Consider the following 25,648-nt stretch of genomic DNA (forward strand, 5'->3'; position numbering starts at 1 on the left):
CCCAAATATCCCCTCCACCAGGCAGGTAGCCTGGAAAGTATCACACTCGATGCTGAAACCGGGGCAGAAAAGCGGGTCCCTAGCAGGTCCTCCTCGCTCCTAACCCGCGGCGGGGGGTTTCCGCGTCGCTCTCCAGCCGGTGGGCCGAGCGCTGCGCCCGCAGCAACCACCTGCTCTCGCTCCTTCTTGCTCCTGAGACACTTTTAGACTTCGGCACGCCTCGCTTCACACCCAGCGAAACGCCAGGTCTTTCACCCCCGCTGGTGCAAACTCCTGGACTGAGATGCGAGACAAACACCAAGCGGAGAAGACCGAGACCGAGAGCATCGGCTCCTCTAAAGGTTCGCCCGTTTCTCCCAGCAAGCCGGCCCCAACGCGCTCCCGGCCAGCGTCGGCTCTTCCCGCGCCTTGCAGTAGGAAAGACGGACCCGACTAGGACCCCTTTCGCCCTCGCCGTCACGCTAGCAGCTGCGCCCGGCGCCCGCGCCTGGGAAGCCCCGCGCTGGGCAGACGGGGCCGGCGGAGCAGCCGCGCGCGCCGTCCTGCCCAACAGCAGCCCGGCCTTGGCCCGCAGGCTCGCTCTTCCGTATACCCCATCTGTCTGTCTGTCTGTCTGCCTGCCTGCCTGCCTCGCCGCGCCGGCGCCTCCCCCTCCACCGCAGCCCGGCGCTGCGTCTCCGCGGCGTGCCCGAGCAGCAGGTCCCCGCCGGCGGCAGCTCGCACCGTGCCGGGCGCCCCGGGGCACGGGGCGCCCGCGACACCGACCGAGAGGTGGCAAAACCGAGGGCAGAGCGGTCGCTAGCAAAATGAAAACCTGTGTGAGGAGAATGGATGAGAAATGGAAAGAACAGCAAGTAAAATACTGAGGCAGAGGAGGTCACTAATCAAAACATACCAAAGAGTGTAAGGGACCTTCATAATTGGGAGATGATGACGCTTGACCTCCATTTCTAGACCAAACAGCTGTGCCTGCTAATAGTAAAATTGGAATTACCATTAGAACTATGCAAACAAAAATGTCTTTCAAACTTTTTGGACAGTTTTGTAGACACGTAAATGCCGTATTCCAGATAGACTATAGAGCAGACATATGGAGAACTTCCAAAATACACACGGATGAAAAAAAGGTATTTTGTAGCAAAGCACGTAGATGCAGGCCACAAAGTTCCCCCAGGCTGCTGCTCAGCATAGAGGATTTCATTGATTCAGCAGCTGTACCTGCGAGAGGCTCCAGCAGAAGGAAATGTCTCGCTGGTAGAGAGCAGGAGCACTTTCCAGCAGTGCTGCGCGAGGACCGCTGGACTGCTACGCCAGTCCAGCGCATACTAGCCCATTATCCTAACTTTGCCTCAAGACACATTCAGTGCCACCGGTCACGTCACTCAGTCACCAAATTCACAAAATCTGAAGACAGAAATGAGTGAACACGCTACGCAGAGCATTCACTTGCACGCTGATAAGGTTTGCGCTCTCTTTGGGGAGCTTGTTGGGTTTGGCCCGTTCGGAATTCAAAGGGGCTAACAGAAAAAATTCTGGTTTACATGCACTGCTCCGAATCTATTTCTGCTGCGGGAAGAAAAGGTCTCTTGCTCTTCAGCAGTATTTTCTACTGAAAAAACCTGCCCTCGTGGAAGAGGCAAGGCAAACGGGGAAAGACGTCTTTTCAAGTGTTTTCCCAGCAGCTTATACTTATAGCACAATGATGAGACAATTTATAGTGTTCTTTCTTTTAAATAAATGGTCTTCTGGATGATCTTATAAAGTAAGGTTAAGAATTTGAGACGGAAGTATTAGGATTTTAACCTTAATGTCTGAATCGAGTGGCATTTGCTTGGACTGAGATAGGCCAGGGTGGAACTCATGGCAGTCTTTTTTAGGCTCTCCTTATGATTTTTTTTCTCATGAAAGTCACAATTGTTAACGCTGATTAAAACTTAAATCTTCTCTTTTCTGATCCCCATGGATTTTTTGTTTGAGAATCTGCGACAGCACTGAATGGAGCAAATCTTTACTTTCGAAATAATTTTTAACTAGCCCCTGATATCCTTGAGGGAAAAACACGTTGCGTGCTAAACACTTTTAGTTCCTCTTTAAACTGATTTATATTCCTTATTTTTATTTATTTTGATGCTTGGCTCTATTTATCCAGCAAAACTCGTAGAAAGCAATGCAGCCCGAACTACCTACCACAAGAATTTTCCCTTCAGCTCGGAGCCTGTTACTGCAAACAAAGGCAACGTCTCACCAAGAGACCTGCAGCTCGCGGTGCCAAGGTTTCGCTTAAGCTCAGGGATTGATTTCAGACAAAATGCAAGGGCAGAGTGTCATTTTCTGCAGCGTGGGAATCCCTCCCTCCGTGGCACCTGCTCCGGGTCCCCTGCTAGGTATGACTTTGGAGGAGGTGGAGATGCCTGCTGAATTAATTTAAGCACAGCCGTCACATGCTCCTTCACGGCAAGGTGACCGTGCGGGACCTAAGTGTGGTGGCCCTCCCTCCTGGACCTCTTCCCACAGAGGCTGGGCAATCTTCTAGCTCTCTTTTCTCCTTCCAGATCGCTTTCATATGTTGTCAGCTAGCACAAGCTTCACTCCCACCAAAAAGGTCTCATCGCTTTAAGCCTATTATTAGGTTGATGTCTCCGAGGTCGTGCTACCATTTTAAAAGCTGAGGAGCTCTCCCCACCCCGGCCGTGCCGCTCGCCGCTCTCGCTCTCAGGAAACGAGGCGGAGATCCTGCCTCTTCCACGAGCTAACGGCCTTGCCCTGCAGGAACACCACCTCGGCTGCCTTTGGAGATTTCCAAGGAAGCTTAACGTGACCCAGGGGCTCTTAGGCAAGAAGAGGAGAGCGCGGGAGGTCTGGTTACCTCACGAAGTAGACCTACTCTTAAAGAGCGGAGAGAGAGCGGACAGGCCGTATCCAAGAAGTTAATGCGTATGCTGGAGGAGAAGCTTAATGCTCCAGCTGGAAAATCTCAAAAAATTCAGATAAACTTTCAAAACACTTGATGCTCATGAGAACTACCCTGGGCCTCTGGATCTTTTCAGTTTAGACTTTTATTAGCACAAATAGGTTCAGTTAAAATGTGCAATTACAATAAATAAAGTATGCAACAAATTAATTAGATTCATGGGGTCTTGGTCTGTCCAGAGCCACATTTTTTGGGTCCAATTCTAACAGGCCTTTGCCTGAGCCCCTGCGAGAGACCGGGGGAAACGTCCGAGGACGCGTTCCTGCCACCGCAGCCTGGCAGCGCGGCTGCCGCAAAGGCGCCCGGCGACAACGTTGGCCCAGAGGCATCGCCTCGGAGCGGGGACCCGGCCGCCCGGAGCCCACAGCACCTGCCGCAAGATCCCGAGGGCACCGCAGGAAGCCGCGGTTAGGACGCATAAAAAAACCCCACCGCTGTCCAGCGGTAAATGCATGCGCCTGAGGGGCGTAGCAACCTTCTCTCTGCCCTGGCCGAAATGCAGCTTTTAGAAAATTCCTCTGCTCCTCTCTGCGAGAACCATCAGCCACCTGCACGTGTTTTAGAGCAACAAGGAGACAGCCTGATGCTACTGGCTGGATGTTCATCTCGCACCCAGTACCGTAGGAGCTCATTTAAGCATCTCCTACCAAAAATACGTTGAAACGTTCAGTAAAATAGAATTGTAACAACAATACCTGAGAGAGAAGGGGGAGAACCAACAGGAGTTGAAGGATTTGATGAAAAGCTGTTGTTGGTGTGATCTGGAGAATAGATCTTTAAAAGATGATAAAGAATTAATCTAAAGCCATCACAAACTGATGCAGAAAGAAATAAGGAATTCTTATGCATTCAGTTCATTTAAATGAAAGCAGGACAGGTTAAAAAGCCTCTTACTTAAATATTAATATTTTCATAAAGACAACATGGTATTAGATGTAGGAAGCTAGACAACAGAATCCTTTTAACTGAGACATCTCGATGGAAACAGACACTAGGCAATTAAGCGATGGTTTCGGGCTGGCACACGGATATGCTACTGTACGTAGACACATTTTTATTCCATAGACCGCTTTACGCATGAGCGTCATCGAACAAAGCCTTAGAGGGCTTCTCAAAATTGTTTTTTTTTTTGTTTGTTTTTTTGGTTACGCTGAAATCCCTTCGCAGCCAAAATAAAGCAAAGGGAGCGGAGACGGTCACCCCGGCACGGCGGGCGGTTGGTGGCAGCGCCCACCGAGGACCTGCCCGCTGGCGGGGCGAACCAGCCCGGCTGTGCCGCGCCGGCGGGCGAGAGGCCGCCCGGGCCGTCTGTCAGGGCACCACTCGAAAGTGGATTCTGTACTGTATCAGGTATTTCAGGCAAACTATAGTCTTGCTTTTTTTTTTTTTTTTTTTTTTTTTTAAATGAAGCATTGGAACAATATGCAAAAAAATTGACTCTCATGAGAACTCAATGGAACCCACTCTGCCCAGAAAATAACTATCGTGGTCCTTATTAAAAGCCAGGCTGTGCCAGCAATTTCTGCAGGGATAGCTGGGATACGCAGCATTCCCTCCGCCGGGAGCAGGAAAACTGCTGCACCCCGGTTACCCATGTGCGGTAAGAGCTGGTAACCACTGACTTGTTAACAGGAACCACAGCAACTGAATAGGTGGAAACTACCATGGAAAATACAACATCTGAAGGCAAAGGAAATTCGAAATAAACCCTGTTTGCAGATCGCTCAGTGGCACAAAAATTATCCTGCTGTTGATTTTTATTCAAACCTCCCTCATCTCAGTAGATGAAGTGTGTGAGACTGAAGACACAGCTCACTGTCACTCAGGGAATGCCAACAGCCTAAAATTTCCATTCTCTTCCTTTCTATTCTGCCATAAAATTAAATCTAAAACTTTTTAAGCACCATTTTGCACCGATTGTTAAATATTTCAATTGGCAGTAACTCAAAAAGGATGACCTCTGAGATCAGCTCTCTCCTGTTTGCTGCTCATCTTCTTAAATTCCAGACGTCCAATTCTGATTAAAGTTCACACTTTGAAAATGGTAAACGTGTATTCCAAAGTAAATATTTCCTTACAGAGGCAAGTGCTTTCCCCAGCGCATCACCAGTCTGCGAGCTGCCTGCTGCCCCACTTCCTCTGTTTGCTGAAAAACAAAAGATTGAATGTAAAAACAGACAGAAAGACATCATAGATTTCTATTCCTGGTCCACTTACTCATAATTTAATTGCATTTTAATGCTAATTACATCAAATTAATCGTTAATTACCATTAATTTGTTTGCCAAGGTAGATATCAAACATATTCATGTTCCATTTTTGCAGATAAAATATAAACTTGACATCCTGCTTTTTAAAAATATATTGCATATTTGACAGTACTTGGCCATATGGCTTTATTTTTTCTAAATGAAAGGTTGCTAATAGTAGAAGATGCTCAAAGGTATGAAAAATATGCAAGTTCATAACTAGACAAGCCTGCTGTAATCCGAAGCCTGGTGTGCAGAAACGGTTGCCTTCCCTCATGCCTGACCCATGCTCATATTTGGTGCCAATCAAAGGTTGCTGTGTTCGTATTTTAAGATATTCTAACTCAACTCTTTAACAAGAGCTTTCCCCTTCAAAAACTCGAAGGCACTTTTGTTACAAGGGCAACATTTCACATTTAATATGTCAAAAACTACCGGAGAGGAACATTACAAAGGTGGCGAAGATGAACCATCTAGAGTGAGGAATGACAGAATTTAGTCTGCCTGTGGAGCTCGATTTCTCTTTCTTCTGGGTCTGTATTACGAGCTAGTTATTAATTACACGATCACTTACTATTTTTCCATGTAACCCTAGCCTCACTCGCTGCAAAGCAAAGCAAAGCCAAAAGGCAATTAATAAGCAGCTACTCAGTATTTCGTTTTCTTCTCATTCACTCTGCGACCCTAGTCCCTTCCGTACTTTTTGCAACATGTTTTACAGACATTATCAACTTCCACACAGACTTTCCAAAGTGTTCCTCCTGACTGTATTTAAACATTATACGAATATTTAATTTAACGTTTTCTCACCATCTCAGGTGATGGGATTGCACCTTTGATATGAGAAATTGAAGGAAAGAAAAATAAGAGTGAAACATTCCACCAATTTCTCACCCTCAGATGACAGGATTGCAACTTCCCAATTAATATGAGAAATTGAAGGAAAGAAAAATTGGGGTGAAACTTTCCACCAATTTTATTTTTCCAGAACACTCAGCATCTATGTATCCATTTATAAACTAAAAGCATAGCTTTGACTGACTGCTGTCAGTGATCAATACTTCTGCTTTGGTCCGAAAGGATCATAAGTCAGGCAACTAGAAAATGAGAAACAAACAGTGACCGCTGGGAAGAGTCTGGATTAATACCTTCTCTAGTATCATTCTGGAACATCATGGCTCAAGCAGCAACAGGAATTTGTATCTAAGGTGGTTTCACCTGTTTTAATCATCATTTCTCTCTCTCAATCCCCCGCTCTGCTCCCTACGTGCTTTCCATGCTCTGCAGCATGGCCAAAGGTCCACCACGTGCCTGATGCCACCAGAGCAAACCCACTCTTTGCTCTGAAGGGGGAGAGGGCCTTGGAGAAGAGAAGACGTGACCAAACTGTTAGAAATTGTATGGTGAAGCACAAACACAGGAAGAAGTGTATGCCTACATGCAAGGCAGGTGGGAAATAACTAATGCTATCTTTTAAATTTTCTATTTCGTACCTTTTGAATGATCTCCATCCTGCCTAAGCCCTAAATTTCCAGCAGCAGCTTCAGCAGAGAAAAGCCAGGAGAACTTACAGAATGACACAGAACAGGGCTTTCCCTCTACTTCTCGTTTACAATACGTGTGGTATAAATTTTAAGAAAAGGAAAAATTTTACCTTTAACTTGACTACATAATATTCTGACCTTTCAGCATTTCTCCTATACTAGAATCCTTTATAAAGGCCTTTACAAATTACTTCAATCTCAAACTTTTTGATAAGGTTTGTATAGCATGGTTTACCCACATCCTTGCTTGCTCCTGTTTTTCCTTTCTTTCAGTTATACTTTTACTATTGTATATTTGAAAGTAAGCTTATACGCCAATGACAATGCTTATTTGTTAGCTTAGTCTGAAATGAGGTCTTCAAACTACATTAAGTTTAGCATTTGCTAGACTGAGCCACTGTGGAAAATGCAAAGTTATTACTCCCCTAAAATAGTAACCAAGAAAGGCAAAGGCAAAGAAAAAGAATATGCGGTGTCAGTCAGAGGTACAACTTATCAGACTAATTTAATGTTGCAAATTCTAAGCTAACGGCTTGCAACTTGAATAACATGAGGCAGATGTCCCAAAATTGAGTTACTTAGTTCTACAGTGAACTGTGAATCTAAATGTAAATCATGAGGTTTTTTTTTTTCCTTTTTGTAAGCAACTTTAACTACATTACTCTAAAATTAAGACCTACATTTGTCTGTCTGAAGACTGGGAGATGAGCTATAGAGGTCCTGCGGGAGATGAAAACACAGGCGCTACAGCCGCGTGTGCTGTTGTAAGGCTCTGACAGCGCTTAGCCGGGCCACGTCTTAGATTAGTTACTGCTAAGAACAAAGGAATTCTTCAGATATACTGAATATTAAACTTTTCACGAAAGACTTTGAAGACAAATTAATACAGTAGGCCTGGAAAGCATACAAAGAAGAGGCACAAGGATGGGCCAAAGTGTGCGAAGTTTCCATTCGAGGAGAGGTGCTTCACTGAGAAAGGGATGATGAGGAACACGGCGGAGGTTCATAGCAGCACGAGCAACGGGGGAAGGCAAGCTGTGCATGATTATTCATGCTTCTCACCATATTAAAAAAAGGGGGGAGGGCATTTTTTCACTCAGTGTCCAGTCAAATGGGGAAACTCGCTGCTTTAAGGTATGTGGGGACCAAACACACAAGCAGATCAAAAAAGAACTGGAGAAACTCATGGGGAAAAGTCCATCAGTGGTAAATAAACATCAGCATCCAGATGCAGCTTCAGCTCAGAAGGGCTCTGAACTGCGATGCCAGACCGGGAGGAAATGCCAGGGGATGGATGGCCACGCACACGCTTTCTTCCCAGCCGCCTTGCAAAGTGCCTGCTGCTGGCCACCGCTGACAGCAGAGCGCTGGCCCCAGGAGCCACCACCGCTTTTGTCACTATGTCCCGGGAGGCAGCAAAGTGGACAAAGGAAGGTAACTCAGACACTTTCCACTTGAAAGACCAAGTCCAACACTGCCTGGCACAGGTCTTGAGACAGACTGCTGAAAGTGTTCATGTTGGGAGAATAATCAGGATACTTAAACATCGCTAATTTTATGCATGTTTTCACTTCCTGCCCCACTGATTGTTTTACATGCAAACGGTAATGTAAAGGGCACGACGGAATACTGCAGGTGCCTAGGAAAACCCCGTAACTGCAGGAGGAATAGAAAAACACAGGCTTAGGAGGAGACACAGCAAGGACTGTCTACTGCAGGAGCCCAAAGATTTTGGAAGCAACAGGACAGAACTAATTTCTTATCCTGCGACTACCTAAATAGAGAATGGACCTCAAATATAGGAAAAGATAATCTATGGTATCACTAGAGAAAAAGGTATCATACCATGCTGTTTTACACAGGGAATGACTATGGAATATTATCAAGTGTTGCTATTTATATCTAACAGTTGTTGGTCCATCATTTCACTACTGACTTTGATGAAATACTATTTAAATACAACTAGTGATATACTGAAGGTCAAACAGAGATAGGTTTAGTTCTGTGAAGCATCGCTGGCATCCAGAATACCACCCAGAATGGAAGAAAATTGATATGAAAAGTAAGAAAGTATATTTGGACTATGCTGTGAACTGAATCGCGAAGACAAACGCAGTTTCTCAAAGCATGTCCGTGCAGACACGACTCTTAATGCACATGTCCCTCAAACTGTTTGCGCAGCAGGCAGGGGACGCGGCACACGTGAAGAAGGATTGCAGAACAGACCAGCTGGCATCAGATCTGTCATCCTGCACCAGAGAGAGACAGGACGAAATCTGCGGATGCTGCTCCAAACAGCAGCCCTATAAATCTTGTAGGCAGGGGCATCCACAAGGTAAGCTGTGGCGGCGCATGATGCCCCATCTGAAGGAGCTGTGAAATAGCTTGGAGGGGCAGCATGGTGAGGCCTGAGAGAGGCTGAGACCTCTTCCTGTCACTTCTGGATAAAGACGATCCTCAGATTTTTTCCACAAAAATTTCGAATGCAGACGAGATACTGATCTTAAATAAATAAAAGGCTTTTTGCCCAATCAAAATGTGCTCTTCCCCTTCATTTTAGGCTTTTGGAAGAAAACCAGAAGACGTGCTGGTTAATTAAGATGGATGACCTTAGGCAAATATTTAGTGCAACTTAAACATAGGAACAAAAAAATGCTTTAAAAGAGAAACTTTTAAAAGCTAAAAGGTTTTTCCAGTCCGTGAGAACTAGGGACCAACACAGGGAGCTGGAAGGACCTGCTGATAAGCAAGATGCAACATGAAAATCCAAGGAGAAAGGTCACAGAAGAAATGCTAAGCAAATCATTTTCACCATCAGCCTTGTCCATGGGACACGTGGTATTTTACAAGGGATTAGTCAGAAAAAATGGTTCCAGCTGAATTCTCAATGTAAATGCTTTAAAATACATAAATAAAAAGAAAAATGAAAAAAGAGCCAAATGATATTTCTAAGAGTTCTCAAGAAACCCAAAACTGTCCAACTTCCAATTGCACTGTGAAACCTACCGCTTAGTCCAACTTAGTACTGAAGTAAAGAAGGTAGAAAATATGACACCAATGCTGAAAACAAGCTCTACGAGTCAAAGAGCCACCAAATTTCAGATCTGGACTCTGCCCTAGGAAAGACAACAAAGAACTATATACACATGGATAAACACCCTGGACTCCAGTCATCACTGCTTTCTTGGAGGGAAGTCATGCCTTGCAAATCTAAAACCTTTCAAAGGGATGATGAGCACACTGATACAACTGATCCAGTAAGTACAAGGTACTTGCACTCCCAGGAAGCTTTCAGCAAAATCCCCTCACAAAGGCTCTTGAATAAACTAAATTGTCTTCAGATAACAGGAAAGGGAAGCTATTTCTGCAGATTAAAAAACGATCAAGAGAGAGGAAAGAGTAAGAACCAATGGTTAGCTCTATAATAGAGCAACATTGCCAGCAAAACCCCAGTGCACAGACCTATCCTGTTCAGCTTACTCCAATATGGCCTGGAAAAAGTGACATATACTGAGGATTTGTTGAGAATAAAAATTTATTCAGGATAATAAAGCTAACAGTGAAGAGAAGCTCTTATAACACTCGCTGGGCAATAAATGTCACACACAGAACAGTGTTGACAAATACAGGGAAACAAACATGGAGAAAACAAAGTTTTACACTAACTACACATGTGGGCTCTCGTTACCTAACAAGCACTCCAGAAAGAAATCCAGGAACTACGGTGAATAACTCACTGAAAACATCAGGTTACTGTTAAGTAGCAGAACCCCACACAAACTCCAAAAAAACAAACAACCGGGGATTAGTGGAAAAAGAATAGAGACAAAACAAAACATGGCACTGTATGAACTTATGGCACATCTGTATTTTGAATACTGAGCAAAGATTTGGTAAGTCCATCCAAAGAAGAGCAGCAAGGTCAACAGAAGAGAAAATGTGAAAAGACAACAGAAAGGTCAGAGCCTCGGGGTGGGCTCTGCCAGAGGAAGAACCAAATAAACAAGGGTTCTCCAGCTTGGGAAAGGGACGACTCCAGCAGGATATGATACAAAGCCACAATTAATGTGGAAAAGAGGCTATTTGCTGCTCACGACAGCATAAGACCAAGCATGGGCCACATAAGATCTGCGGAAGCAGCTTCAACAAGAGGCAGGAGGAGGTTCCCTGGCACATGTGGTAAGGCAGGCAAGGAGCTCTCAGACATGACCAAGCATCAGGTCCTAACACCGAGGAATCTGAAGTCCATAAGGCTAAGCGGCACATCTAGGTTGATGACAACAAGTCAGCTGGGAAGAGCCGGGTTCAGAGAAGACAGCAGCAGGCAATGCTTGGTGCACAAGGTCATTGACAAGTTACCATGAGGCAGCAATGTGCCCTTGTGGCAGGCAGGCCAATGGTCTCCTGGGGTGCATTGGGAAGAGTGTTGCCAGCAGGTCGAGGGAGGTGATCCTGCCCCTCTACTCAGCCCTGGGGAGGCCTCATCCCGAGTACTGTGTCCAGTTCTGGGCTGCCCAGTCCAAGAGAGACATGGAGCTACTGGGGAGAGTCCAGCGTAGGGCTACGAGGATGCTCAGAGGGCTGGAGCACCTGCCCTGTGAGGAACGGCTGCGAGAGCTGGGCCTCTTCAGCCTGGGGACGAGAAGACTGAGGGGGGATCTGATCAATGTGTACAAGTACCTGAAGGGAGGGTGTCAAGGGGACGGGGACAAATTCTTTTCAGTTGTCCCGTGTGACAGGACAAGAGGCAATGGGCAGAAATTGAAGCACAGGAAGTTCGGCCTGACCGTGAGGGGGAATTTCTTCCCTGTGAGTGACGGAGCACTGGACCAGGTTGCGCAGAGAGGTTGTGGAGTCTCCTTCTCTGGAGATCTTCAAGGCCCGCCTGGATGCAACCCTGTCTACCATGCTCTATGTGACCCTGCTGGGCACGGGGTTGGACTAGATGATCTCCAGGGGCCCCTTCCAACCTTACTGATTCTGTGATTCTATGACTTGTGGGATGACTTTCCAAGAGATGCTGTGGATGCTGCAAGTTTATACAGGTTCAAGGAGAGACTGAATCAGCTCATGGAAAAGAATGAGTTCAGAGTTCTCAGATTCTCAGAACTGCACCCAGCTCAGGCAGCTCCTGAGTGGGAAATGGCTGGGAAAATACCATATATGCTTGCCCTGGTTTTATATTCCTTCCAAAGAAATCTTTACAGGCTGTTGGAGACAGGACCGTGGGGTAGATGAGCTTTGGGTCTTAAAAATGACAGATGTTTTTAAGATCTTTGCAAAACATTCTGAACAACTTAGCACAAGGAACGCTATGAAACCCGCTCCAATTTGGAAGGGGACAGTTTATCCAAAACATTTCCGGACTGGGCTTAATTGAATGAAGCAGTCAAATCCAGACTTCGAGAAAGGTTTCAATTAATTAATTAACGATGGACAAAGGTTTGAGGCAAGAACTAGGGAACACTTGGTGAAACCTGCAGGAAAACGAATTAAAATAGATAAATAAAGTACATCTTCACACATTAGGTAGTGAGCTTGCAGCCACAGGAATTTGGAAGCAGACCATAGCAGTCAGTCCAGAAAGGGATTAGAGAAACTCACGGACAGCAGGTCCACAAACAGACACTTGAAGAAGTAGGCAGGAACACACCCCCTAACCTCACTAATACAAAAATTCTGGATGCTGGGACAGTACGACGGGAACAGATGACAAAAATGGCCAGGATCACATTTTGACACTGTCCAAAGCAGATGCTAAGCTAGAGAGACCGCTGATCTGCTGCGGTAAGGCATTTCTTACATACTTATGGTAGCTCTTAATTTCCTCAAGTTGGTCTGAATACAGATATTATCTACGTCCTACTACTGCACACATGTAAGCATGTAAGCCTAAACAATTATTTCCACGCTTTTGGAGGCCAAGTCTCCACCGATACAATGCGTCAGCAAATTTTGGTGGGACACAACAGAGAGAGAGCTTAGAAACAGGATTCCTCTGTTGTAAAACAGGATTTGAAAACACTTCACAGGAGCTGTTACTTCTACTTTTGAGCTATTCTCCCACTCACAAAACTATTAATGTGCTGAAGACGTCATGAAAGACTGTAACCTTGTGATGGTTCAATTCTAACCATGCTGAAGAGCATGTTTACTGTTACACTTAATCTCCTAAAACTTTCTCAGCATGTTTCTGTGAAGATCAATTTTGCATTGGAAAGAATACAGACAGAATGATAAAATACGTCCTTTTCACATCATATTGCTGGGATTCTGATTGTAAATCTTAGATTATTGAATAAACTTCCAGGAATCTCTGTCTCAACCAGTATAATTATATCTAGCAAAGTATCTGGTTTAACTGATAGGTTGGAGCCATCTATTAGAGAATTCCAGACAGACTTTTTATAGTTTAAATTCTAGTACAAACTCATGCTGTTCTGATGGAGTAGTGCTTACTAGAACAGCAGACTGGAAATTATGTTTCTATGTAAAGAATAGTGGAAAAACTTGCAGCATCTTGGTATTCATAGCTGATGAACTTCCCAAATCATGAGGAACTGGCACTGCTGGATAAAAGTCATATTCTTCTTATGCTGTGTGACAGCTCACCACCCTAGTGTAACTGGAAGCTCAGCATTCTTGTAAAACGCACACTGCAGTATTATGTGACTGCTGTAGTAATAAAATTACTGTAAAATTAGTGCCTCGAGGGGAAATACACATCATGTTTCTCCTGGAAAAGCTGCATGTCACAACACATCATGTCATACAAACAACATGTCATTAGAAGTGAGAGCAGCCAGCAGGATTAATACATGTATCACACAGGCACGATACAGCGTCTTTAGCACACTCTGCATGAACCGACCTCAGTAACTGGCTGCTTAAACATTACATTGCTTCAGACCTTTGAAAACACAAAGCCAACACTTAGAGTAAGATCAGCCACCGCTCCTTGTCAGTGCTCTTCTGTTGCCCACTGAAGGAACTTTCTCCCCACCGCTTTTCAAATCTGCACTGCCCTCTGCAACACACAGATGCGACCCATCTACCCAAGTCCTGCTCCCTGAGCTCCACGCTCTCCCACTGTCGCACTTACTCTCCTAGAGCTGGCGAGACATTTCGTGGATGGCGGAGGGTCTGTCTCGGGACACGCTTTGCGAGGCAGTCTCCCCGCTCTGCGAGGTCAGGGTATGCTGGTGTCCCTCCCGGAGAGATAGCTCCAGCAACCTAGCCTGGGACCTCACCAGAGTCCACATCTGCTCCCTCCTGGTCCACGCTTACACTCCTTTCTCTGGCAATCAGGGCACACGAGGAGGAGACAGCATGTGCCCAGACTTCAAGGGAGGTTCGTTGACTTAGGAGGAGATTAGGACTCCCATCTAGATCCAAGAAATACTTTTGCAGGCTTCAGTTTAGATAAAAGCCAATGGTACTTCTTGTTGAATATCTACAGCTGTGCAGAAAATCTGTGTATTTGTATTACAGCTCTTCTGATTTTTATTCACATATTGGAATTTTCAGCAGATGGATCCAGATGAAAAGCTGGATAATATTTTTACATGGGAAATTTAGACATTTTCATGGGTGGCTTGTTCAGGCACAGGGTCAGGAGACTCCTACCTGTTTACACCCCCCCGCAAAATTTTGAGTCCCTAAATATTATCTGTAAGGCTTCTACCTAACTGTTGCAAAAAGATCGGATGGATTAAATTAGGCTCCCTTTGAGAAGGAGAGGGAGAGTGATTTTTGTATGTCACGCACACAGGAAAAGCAATACACTGAAAAGGAAGAATTCTCAATGGAATGGCAAGATTGAGCACAGAAATGCTATACTGTAATGGGATACGTTTTTCTCAGACAGTGATAAATTAAGAAGAGACTGTATTTAGTCCCTTCTTTGTTCAGAGACCTTGAAAAATATGATGCCCATGTGTTAATGTTTGAACCCACCCTCCATTCTTACTGCATTAGTCCTGCTCACAGTCATTCAATACAGAATCATGTGTGTAATCTGAAACATGTGTCAAATGATGTGTTCCCTATTTACCAATTATTTAATTAGCTTTATTTGTTCTTTGAGATACAGGCAAAGCAACATTTCTTTATTTCCTGTATTTAAGTATGAACTGGTATTTGCCAAATATTTAAGAAAGTATACAGATGTAGGCTATTAATTTAGAGAGCGTGTTAGAACAATATCAGTAATGTTAAAAAAAGGAGGCTCTCTTCTTGTTACAGAGACATGCTGCCATCACCAGCTTCCCCCACACGACGTGGAAACCAAGTTAAAAACTGAAGGGAACAGTGTTGTGATAAAGAAGTGAAGTATCACTTCATAAGGCACGGTAAGCGATTAAATCACTAAAGACAATAAAATCAGACTTCAAAAACAGCAGGATCAGGCACTTAGGGTAATATATTCCGTAAAAAGTTTGAAACAAAGCAGTTCACTGAGTTGAATATCACATTTTTGTAATAATCCTCAAAGAGAAGAAGCATCAAATGCATAAGGAAGGGAGGTGCAGAAATTTATTTATTTACATTTACTTTTCCTACCTTTCTAGCTCAACTGAACCAAGCAGCTAGCCTCTCTCTTTACTTCAGTATACTAGGAAATAGCTCTCCACCTTGATTCCAACTATTTGGCATTAGCACTGAAACAGATGAGCTGGGAGGACGGTAAGGAGAGCGAAGGGGACCGGCGGGGAGCACTCACCCATTATACTGTCCGTGCCGTTGGCCGGGGGTGTGCAAGAAGACGCGCTGTAATGGTTCGTGCCACTGCGGTGGAAGGTGGACATCGGAGGAAGACTGGAATTGATGTCTGCTGAGGAGTGCGATGGGTAGCTCTGCGGCAAGAGGGATGAAAATAAATGGAAACATTTTAAATACCGAGATCATGCAAGACAGCAGGCTGCGCATATTGCTCCGGTTTCCAATAGTGCAGTAATTCACCCAAGAGAGAAAAGCAGTATGTTGTCATCAGACAGAGCGATGAGCACAGTTTTCTACTTGACTTTGACAGCTTCTAGAGGGCACCCAATATACCTGTCTGCACTGAACATGTATAACATACATTGAACATGTCTAAACATCTACAGTAGCAAGTTCTTAACTGATGGCAGTACTGCAAACTAACAGGAAGAAACTAAGAAAAAAGTTCTGCGATGTATTGAGCAAACCTTTGTGACAAGGACAGCTATTTGTTGGAGGAACAGCCTTCCATCGCAAGTGGTGGGAACCCATACTGCTTCTGACATTTAAAACACCTGAGAAGTTACTACAGAGCGTGCTACAAGGAGATCTCGGCACAAATGGGCACATCAGATCATCTATTGCATCATTTTTTTTTCTCCTGTTGAGGTGTTTCTGTGCAGCAGACAATCAAAGAAGTTGATGGATCAACTTGTCTAAGCAAGTGCGAGACAAACGTCTGCATAACACACAGAAGACATTGGTGGCTATACGGCTGGATCAACACAGACCTTCATCACTGTGACACAACACTGCTGTGGTTAAATTTTTGCTGAATTTACATTACTATAAACCTGGCTCCCATTAGCGTAGTTTGTCACTATTAAATAGTCTTTTTCTTTAATCAGTGTAAGACAAGTGCTAGAACATGCCCAGCTTTTATCTCTATTGCAGTGCTGTTCCCAAGGGGAAGAGGTCATATAGAAGACCTCTAGGTTTTGGACACTCTCACACAACAGCTCCTTGGAAAAAAAGGTAGCAGGATACCAATAACTGAACAGTATCTACCCCAGGATCAAGGCACTATAACATTAGTGCAACATCAGCTTTGCACCCTCTGTCTCCTTATGTGGTTCAAAGCAAGCTGGCTAAAATAATACAAATGAAAGAAAAGATGCTATTAATTACTTTTGCAGGATTTTTTTTTTCAGTTAAGTACCAAACTGCAGGATATCTTAACGTTTTATCAAAAAATGTAAACATAAACCAAACCCTATTTTGTTACCCACGGAAAAACTGCCATCAATTCTGACTAAAGTCTGAAAAGATTTGGGGCTTTGACTCATTTATAAACCACCACAGGACTTCAGCTCCAAATCCAACTGGCTGCAATTGCACAGATGAACAGAATTTTCACAGGACTGAGAAGCGGTAAGCGCCGATTGCTTCGGTCAGCAGTCTAAGACGGCGCGGCTCCACCTCCCCTGCTAACCCGCTCCACGACCCGCAGCAAAGCGGTGCTTCGCGACCTCCGCCTTTCCCCGGGGAAGAAAGCAAAATGTCACTGCCAAACGTCTTAGGAAAAACCTGGGATCTCAGAATCGTTCTTCATGTGCTAAGCACTTATTTAGAAAATCACAAATATGCCTGAGAAAGTAAGAATAAAAAACGGGAGCTCTCCCCCGGCCCTGGCACCTCCGTCTCCCCGGGACATCAGCAACGCGTGCCGGCACTGAACCGACACCGCTCCAGCTGTCCTCGACAGCAGAACTGCCGACCTCTCCTTGATGCTCCAGGATGAGTAACGCACCTACCCAGCCTCCCTTCTCTCCCAGCGCTACCGGACAGACGGAAGGCTCTGCCAGTACCAACATCCACTACAAATAATTAATAGGAACTTCATGTTCATAGGCACTGAGCACCTACAGGTCCCACTGGTGTCAGTGAGAGATGTGAGGTCCCACCATCTCCAAAATTCAGAACAAATAATCCCTACATGGAAGAAACATTCTGGAGAGTCTAGGTGGGATGTCTCAGCCCTCCTTACCTGGGGAAATGTTTCAACTCTCCACAAAAACCACTATGCATTACAGGAAATCTAGAAGCAAGGTACGCTTAGAAGAAATGCAAATACGTTCTCAGACTGGCACAATGAAGGCACTCAGTAGTCTTAATTCCACCCTGAACTGATGTCTGCGAAAGCCACCTAATTCTGATGAATTAGTATCAGTGTAGATAACAAAATTAGATTAAATTGGGTTTTAAAGGTATGCTCGATTTATAATATATGCTTGTCACTTCAGAGCAATGTTAAATTTGCTTAGTGCCCTAATTATGCCTTTTATAAGGACATGATTAAGCAGTTTTTGAGGCAATTTCTTTGGCTTTTGACTTCCTATTAGTGTTACATAGCACTGTGCTAACCTCATTACATTTGAGATTTTAAAAAATTGTTTTGCAAATTAATTCTCAGTTTGCAAAACCGAATTTAATTTTTCTAATTTGTAAAAGGAAGTTTCTGCTAAACTTTAAAGCAATAGACCCCTCCCTTAAAACCAGCACTTCTTGTTACTCTCCTTTCCAATGGTCTTCCAGAATAAAACGTGTCAGTACAAAATAGGAAAACATTACATGTAAAATTACATACATTTTGAGAAAAATGACTTCCCTTTTAGCAGTCTGTTCATTTCCTTACCTCCTCCTTCACCAAAAGGAAAAACAAAACAAAACAAAAAACAACTCCCCAGAAAACCTAACCTGACGCAGTCCAGTTTTATCGCTACGTAACCAATTCAGCCGCGGTTTCAGAACCTCCCCAAGCCGTGCTCAGACCAGCTCAGTTCCCGTTTTATTCTGTTCCTATGCAATACATGCAACTGGGCCCAGCAACTACTGTGAGAGCTCAGGGTGTCCCCGAGAAAACAGAAAGCCCCCTCCCGTTCCTAAAGGCAGGGATTCGCGGCAGCCACCCGCCGCGCCGCGGAGCGGAGGCCGCCGGCAGCGTGGGCGCACGCGCGGGCGCAGCGTCCGCGGCGCGAGGGCCAGCGCAGCCGCGCCGGCAGCGCGGCCGCTCCGCCCCGCCAGGACCCAGCCCGCGAGGGCCGTCCGCAGGACCCTCCTCTCCCCTTCCCGCTTCCCGGCCGCGCTAGGGGAGTCCGGGAGAGGCAGAGCGGCCGCACACAGCTCCGCGCTGTTTAAACCCGCACAGATGGCAAAGGCAATTTTCTCTTGTGCTCTTTCAGTGCAAGCGAGCACCTAGCACGGCGTTGCAGCCGTGAAACGAAGCTTAGCTGTCTGGGTTGCTTGCTTCTCCTTTTTTAGTAAGAAGAACAAGCAGCCCCCCTTGCATCGCGTCTTCTTTTAGAGGCTTCGCTGTGCCCGCGTGTAGCACGCCCAGCTCACGGGAGGCCACGCCTGCGGCGGCAGCCTCACCCGCTCCCGTTCGGAGGGCTCCCCAAGCCACCGCGCCACTGCGGCCAAACCTTTACTTCTCTCACACGAGCCCGAGTGCCGAAACGCGGTATTGCAAGCAAAGACCGCGGAGGCTCCCGTCCCTCGGCCGGGCGGAACGCGCGGCAGGCCGGGAAGGCGCACGGCGAGAGCCCCTCGGCGGCCGGAGCCGCGCGCGCCGGGACGCCCGGAGCGCCTCCCGCCAGCCCCGCGGAGGCACGTCCCCTTCCCCCGGCGCCCGTCGTACCAAGCGGTCGTGGGGGTGCAGGCTGCAGTAGCTACTGGACTGTGGAATATGGGACGAGTTGCCCAGCATCCCTCCGTAACCGGGCTGGTTCATCCCGCTGGAGGAGCTCCACGGGTCGCTGCTGTGATGGCCATCTGCAACAGAGAGAAAGCAAGCCTCCCTGAAGGCTCCGAGCCTCGCGCGACCGCTCGGGCTCGCCCCTCCGCAAGCGAACGGGAGGACGGATGAAGCCGGACGGAGCGGCCGCACGCAGCAGCGCCGTCCCGCGACGCGGGTCGGCCACGCAGCTTCTGCTCCAGGGCCTCCTGCCGTCCGGCTCCTTCCGTTGCGCCGTCAGCTCAAGCATGCGAGCCCAGCTGTAACGAACCCCATCGGGGACAAAGGTCTGAGCTTTGAAACGAAGTTAAGTAAGCGTTTTCATCACAATTAGCCTGGGCTAATGAGCTTTGGAGAATGCCTTAAGTTGGTGAATGACCTAATATGTCCCAAACTTTGAACTTTCCCAAATCCAGAGAGTTCTCCGATTTTTTTTCTTTTTGTTTGCATAGTTTTGGTTTCTGGTTGTCTGATTTTTTTTTTTTTAAGGAAAAAAATAGTAGCACTATGTTGCGTCTTCTTTCAGGGATTTCACTGTTTCTCCATCTAATATGAACAGCATCCACCCCTCCAATGAATTCACTGGCAAGGTGCAATTTGCACTAAAAGTTGTGAAATAGAGTTCTCCACATTTTACCAAGAAAAAGAGCTAGTTGTACATTTTCCATTTAACTAGATATTTTGAAATAGAGTTATAATAATCCAGTGAAAAATACTTTCTACTGGAAGAATGCCACAGTTTTAACATTATATATATAAAAAAAAAAACTTTTCCGTAAGGATCAGCAAGCCTCAAGGAAAGGCATGTGGGCTGGAAAAGTTGTCAGCTTTTTCAAACTGCAAGAGTTGGTCTAATAAAAATTCTGTCTCAGTTTCAACCCAACCTTATTCACGTCCTTCCAACCTTATTCATGTCCTTCAAACTTCCCGGCATCAACACCACTTCTAGCATAATCTCCCCATAGTTGTTTGCACAGTCATTAAATGAGATTTATGTCATCAATACAAATCTGTGAGAAGGTAACATTTAAAAACATGGAATGCATTACAAAGTATAAATATTTCACATCATTAGAAATCTGAAATTTCATAGAAATCTTTGTAATTCTGTAGGAGTTTCATAACACTTTGCTCCTTAAGCGGAACTTATTTCTGTTTTAAGCCAAGAGCACCATTTTCCTTTGAGCCGCGGCTTCCTGGGTCGGGAAGGGGTCCAGGGTAGGCTTCTGCCCAAGGGAGGGGACCGCACGGTCCCTGTCCCTGCCCCGCTTCCGCCCCGCGGACCCCGCGGGGTGGCAAGTGGATCGGCGCCGCGAGCCGCTCCTGCCGCGACCGCTGCCCGGCAGCCAGCCCGTCCTCCGGCTTCGTAACGAAATGCAAGAACGGGATTGCTTTCGGCCAACTCGTAACCCAGCTGCAAACACCCAGGACGGAGGGCCGGGCCGCGGCGGGTGTCACGCTGGCCCCGGGCGGGCAGCCGGGGACCGCTGCCAGCGCCCGTCGTCGCTGCTCGGGGCGCGGAGGGGCTGCTTCTCCGAGGGCAGGAGTCGGGGAGGCAGCGTAGCGAGGACAAAACCTAACCCCTCGTCCTGCAGACACTTTAACCTTCCGGATCACGCAGATTTACTTACCCGCCCGAAGCTAAGTATACACATAGGAGTTTAAAAGCCAATGATTTTGCCCTAAATGTGGCAAAAGATAAGCAGCATCATTCTAGGTGGATGCTTCCAAACTGTTGGAATTTTATTTACTAAGCTACACGGAATTTCATCTTACTTGCACGTAATCATTGCAAGAAATACAACACGGTAACGGTGAATACACAAGAACTACTGACCCATTCTCAAATGTGAGCGACTATGCGCTTAATTTTTACCAGGTTGCAGCAATTCCATAAACAACACGTAGACATACTCGTAGCACTGTATGCTCCACAGCAGACAAAAATCTGTCTCATTAGCATACAACCAACAATACACAACGTACATGCGTGAATTCGCGTGCATTTAGTATACGCATAATATACGTGCACACACATGCTCAAAAAACTGCTTCCAGTAACTCAGATGATAAGAGCCTGGCAAGCTATTCATTATCCTGCTTCACTGCAGGATCAAAACAAGATGTTCAGAGACATAATGATCAAACGAAAACTTACAGGTCTTCATTTTAATGGTAATGCTACAGCCCGCAAGATGATATTCCCGTATGTCTTGACGACACATAAACCAAAATACCAACACAGAGAATGTTTGCAGAAAAAGATTTCTTTCTGAAAGCAGCGTCTTACCTTGCATGAAGAAGGAGCTAGGAAAAGTGCTGGCTGCTGGTTTTGAGGATGGATAACCTGGTGAATCCCTATTGTAGTCGGCAGTGCTTGCTGACGGGGCATAAACCTAAGGAAAAAAGACTAATTTAGCATGCCTTTAGCAGGAAGCAGGAAAGAAATATTGAGTTTTTACCTTGCTCAGTATAAATCAGTTCACAACACTACATAATTCTTCTCTTGGAATACAAAACCTTCAGTATATGTGTGACTAGAAAATAAATTTTAAGCTTCAAAAGAAACTCCAGCCTGACACTTTCCAGCTTTAAACAAGGATATTTGCAAGGTATTTGTCAAACTATATATTTCTGTAAATAAAATGAATAAACGTATGTTCTTCCTGGAGCAATAAGGAGCTGAAAATAAACAAGAACTTGAAAAATACGTATTTTCTCATATGGAAGTATACAGACTTCAACGTTTAAGAACAAAAACGAAAGCAGGGCAAGGACGTCAAATTCATTATTTTCCCGACTGAAAAACGAAATTCAGAGAACAGCATTATCAAGACCACTGAAAATTACAAACACATCTTGGGATATTAAATTCCCATGGCTCTAGCTCTTTCCCGAGCAGCTTGAAAGGAGCGTTAAAAACCTGGATGTGCACAAGACCACCAACGCAGCGTGCGCACGCATCGGGGGGGAAAGGCCGTCTTCTCCGGCACTTGCTGCATTTGCGCGCGCAGTGAACCCGGCACGCGTGCCACGAGGCTGGTTCACTCGCGCTCGTCTGCTAAAGCCGCAGCGAGCCCCGCTCCCGCGGGAGCCGGCGTGCGGAGCGCGGGCGCCCGGGCTCGCGCGGCGCCGCCCGCTCGCTCGCTCGCTCGCTCGCTCTCCCCCCTCTCCCGGCGGGCGCCGCGCTTTCCCCGGAATTCCGCTCCCGCCGCGGGGCCGCTCTCTCCAGATGGTCAGGAAGGCCGGGGCGCTGTCATCTCCTGATGAAAATGGATACCTTCCTGCCTCCATTTTGCGGCAGGCAGCGGATCGCTGGCAGGGAGCCCGCTCCGACATTCCCGGGTGGTGGCGGGGGGGGGGGGGGGGGGAGGGGGGCGGCTCCGGACGGACGGACGGACGGACGGGCGGACGGCGCGCCGCGGCGCCGCGCGGCCTCGACCGCGCTTGCGCGCGACGCCCGGCTGCTCGTCCCGACGGCTCCTTCGCCCCCCGACGCCACCCGAGCGGCGGCTCCGCTTTCTGAACGAGCCAGTCGGAAAACGCTCCAGAAACAACCAAAACGCACGCAGCCAGCAGCGAAATGGGTTTAAGGGAAACCATCTGCCCGCGTTTCTTCGCATGCCGACGCTGCGGATTTTGCATTTCCTCGAGCTGTGCCGGGCTGGAATGACCAGGCGCCCGACAGGTGTAAAACGCACAGGCGTGGATCTGCTTTCAGGTTTCACGTACCAGCAGCTGTAATCAATCTCCAACGCTAGCAACAGGAAACTTGCCAGGACAAGACTGCAATTAAATCTGGGTCAAACATGTTTGGTGATTTCTTTTTTTTTAACTGTTCTTAGCAGTTGTATAAAAACGATGAATGAAAACTTTGGCAAACGCTACCCTGGGCAGCTTCTGGATGTGCAAGTCACTTCAGGAGCTGTGAAGCAAAGGAAACAAAAACAGCAAAAGGAGAAGAAGAGGGTAGACAGACTTCAGTGGTCATGAAGTGATGGAAAAGAAAGCCAAAATAAATGCCAGCTTACAAAATGTCATGTAACTGGGTGTAACTCTTCCTCGCTAAAGACAGACATTTATTTTTCCTGTTAGTTTTATAGCAAAATTCTCACAAAGTGAAAGCCACTGGAGTCAAGTAAATTAACTCGTTTTGCAGCGGCAGGCTCAGTCATCAGAACGGATTTAAGGAGCTGTAGCGTGGGGTGTTTTTATTCTTGTGCTTCCTTACGAAGAGTCAGTCTTTCAACGTAAATATTCATTACTGTCAGGTTTTTATCACACTAAGAGTTTCATGTTATCACGACATTAGTTAGGAGCATGCATGGAAATTCCTCCCGCACTAAAACGCGCAAAGTCTACCGATTTGTTTCCCCTGCATCCCAGGGGCTGTAGTATTTTCCAGACGCAATAAGGAAATGATCAGCTGGATGCACATGCAATATTCTAACTGGCCCATGTCTTCTTGCCATTATTCCACAAAACAAATAACGTTTAAAAGAAACCCAAGAAAGTGTATTATTTATTCACATTGGTAATCCATCCATAAAGGTTTGCCAGATAATTCTGCAAAGCAGGAATTGTGCCTACACCCTCACTTGAACAGACACATAAAGGAGCACAAAAGTGTGTTGATAAAGACAGCAAGCCAATGGCTTGATCCACAACTGCAGAAGTAAAGCAGGTTGAATTTACACCACTGGTAGAAACGCTGTCTACAAAGAGAAGAACGGGAGGAAGCTGCAGATGCGTACAGCCAACTTTCTGATGTGACAGAAAATCCATTACAGGTTTAAAGCCGTTAATATTCTTAAAGAGAACCTGAATTTAGCAAATGACTCTGACTCATGCGGGGAGGCTCGGAGAGATGATGAACACCGATCTGGGGAAAAGCAGCCCTTCTGCAATACCACACCATGAAAAAATTATCACATTGTTTCGATTTTTGGGAGCCTGCCCGCCAGCTCCCAATGCCTTTTCTTCTCTAATTCTTCTCAATTCTCTCTAATTTTGCTAAGAATGTATTTGAAAACCTTTCCATTTTTCACCGTTTGACGGCTCTGGAGTGGGTCCTCCAGCAGGGCCCATCTTGCAGGACGAACGCCGCGCAGCGTGCCAGGAGCCGGGATTCCTACGCCATGCGGTGTGCCAGGAGCCGGGATTCCCACGCCAAGAACCGGGGTTCCTGCTCTGGGAGCCGAGGTTCCCATGCCGCACCGGTGTTCCCATGCCAGGAGCTGGGGTTTCCCACGTTTTGCGGTGTGCCAGGAGCTTGGGTTCCCGCACCGGGAGCCGGGGCTCCCGCGCCAGGAGCTGGGGTTTCCTGCACTGCGCCGGGAGCCGGGGTTCCCGCGCCGGGAGCTGGGGTTTCCCACGCTCCGCGGCGTGCCGGGAGCCGGGGTTCCCGCGCTGGCCTCAGCTGCCCAGCAAAGGGCCACGGGAGCTGTCCTCTCCCCTGCCGTCCAGCTGCTGCAGGGAGACCTCAGGTTTCCTCGCAAACTGAAAGGAAGCGGCGGGAGAGGCGAGCTGGGAGGGCGGGTGCCGCGCGGCACCCCCTCCCCGCGGGGCCCGCGAGCCGCTGACCACCGCCGCGACTCGGACACCGAGCGGTCCGCTTTAACGGATACCTGCTACAAGGAAACACTTGCGAAGGGAATAAACCCATCAATCAGCAGCCTGGAGACTTCAAAACGTATGGTGAAACTCCTCTAAAATTAAGATCTCAAGGAGAACGTTTATTAAATTACAAGTACACGACTAAATGGCAAAACGTAATGGCTATCGGAGCTGTCAGGGAGAAGAAACCGGCCCACTGAAGCAATCTGCTCGGCGCTGGCAGATGTCAGCTCCGTGCAGAAGGACGGGCTCTGCCAGGCGAGGCCCCGATCAAGCAGCGGGCTCCTTGCAGGAGGTCCTCTAGCCGGTTCTCCTCGCCCCCTTCCCTGGACCTCCGACGCCACCGCGGCTCTTCCCTTCGGGGAGCCCGGGCGGTCGTGCCGCCGGGGTCTGCATCCCGTCGCTGCCCGGCTCACGCCCTTCCCGCACGGTGCTCCCGGGAGCTGGGCAGCCCCCGGCTCCCGCCCGAGGCCGGGAAGCAGAGCAGCAGCAGAGGCCGGCGCCCAACGTGGGAAAAAGCTGGGGAACGATCAGCTCGCACCCAGGGCGCTGAGGGGCGAGACGCTCTCATCAGCAGCACTAAAAACCGTCATCCCTTCTTATCCCTTCCCTTACAACCTTTCCCTACCATTTATTTTTTGGGGTTTTTTTCCAGGGGGGCAGCCAGGGGCTGATGCACCCGTGCCAGCGGGCACAGAGCCCGCTGCGCTGCTGCCCCCAAAGGTGGGGACACGGCTCCTTGTGCCTCCTCCTTCCAGCCCTAAGGATGAATTGC

General features: G+C 47.2%; 1 protein-coding gene across 13 annotated transcripts in view; it reads right to left on the reverse strand.

Annotated features, from left to right (window-relative positions):
- TCF4 (transcription factor 4) overlaps nucleotides 1–25,648 on the reverse strand; it is a 192,405-nt gene that overhangs the window by 22,556 nt on the left and 144,201 nt on the right. For 8 of the 13 annotated variants that reach the window (XM_062600634.1, XM_062600635.1, XM_062600632.1 and 5 more), the window contains 6 exons: nucleotides 21,548–21,653; nucleotides 19,162–19,295; nucleotides 15,487–15,619; nucleotides 5,050–5,117; nucleotides 3,667–3,745; nucleotides 896–972 (listed from right to left, as the gene is read on the reverse strand). In XM_062600634.1, coding sequence (XP_062456618.1) covers nucleotides 896–972; nucleotides 3,667–3,745; nucleotides 5,050–5,117; nucleotides 15,487–15,619; nucleotides 19,162–19,295; nucleotides 21,548–21,653 — 597 coding nt within the window. The remainder of the gene's footprint in view (nucleotides 1–895; nucleotides 973–3,666; nucleotides 3,746–5,049; nucleotides 5,118–15,486; nucleotides 15,620–19,161; nucleotides 19,296–21,547; nucleotides 21,654–25,648) is intronic. The other 5 variants (XM_062600633.1, XM_062600631.1, XM_062600641.1 and 2 more) reach the window with 2 other exon arrangements.

The sequence above is a fragment of the Rhea pennata genome, chromosome Z (genome assembly GCF_028389875.1).
Source record: "Rhea pennata isolate bPtePen1 chromosome Z, bPtePen1.pri, whole genome shotgun sequence".
Lineage (NCBI taxonomy): Eukaryota > Metazoa > Chordata > Aves > Rheiformes > Rheidae > Rhea > Rhea pennata.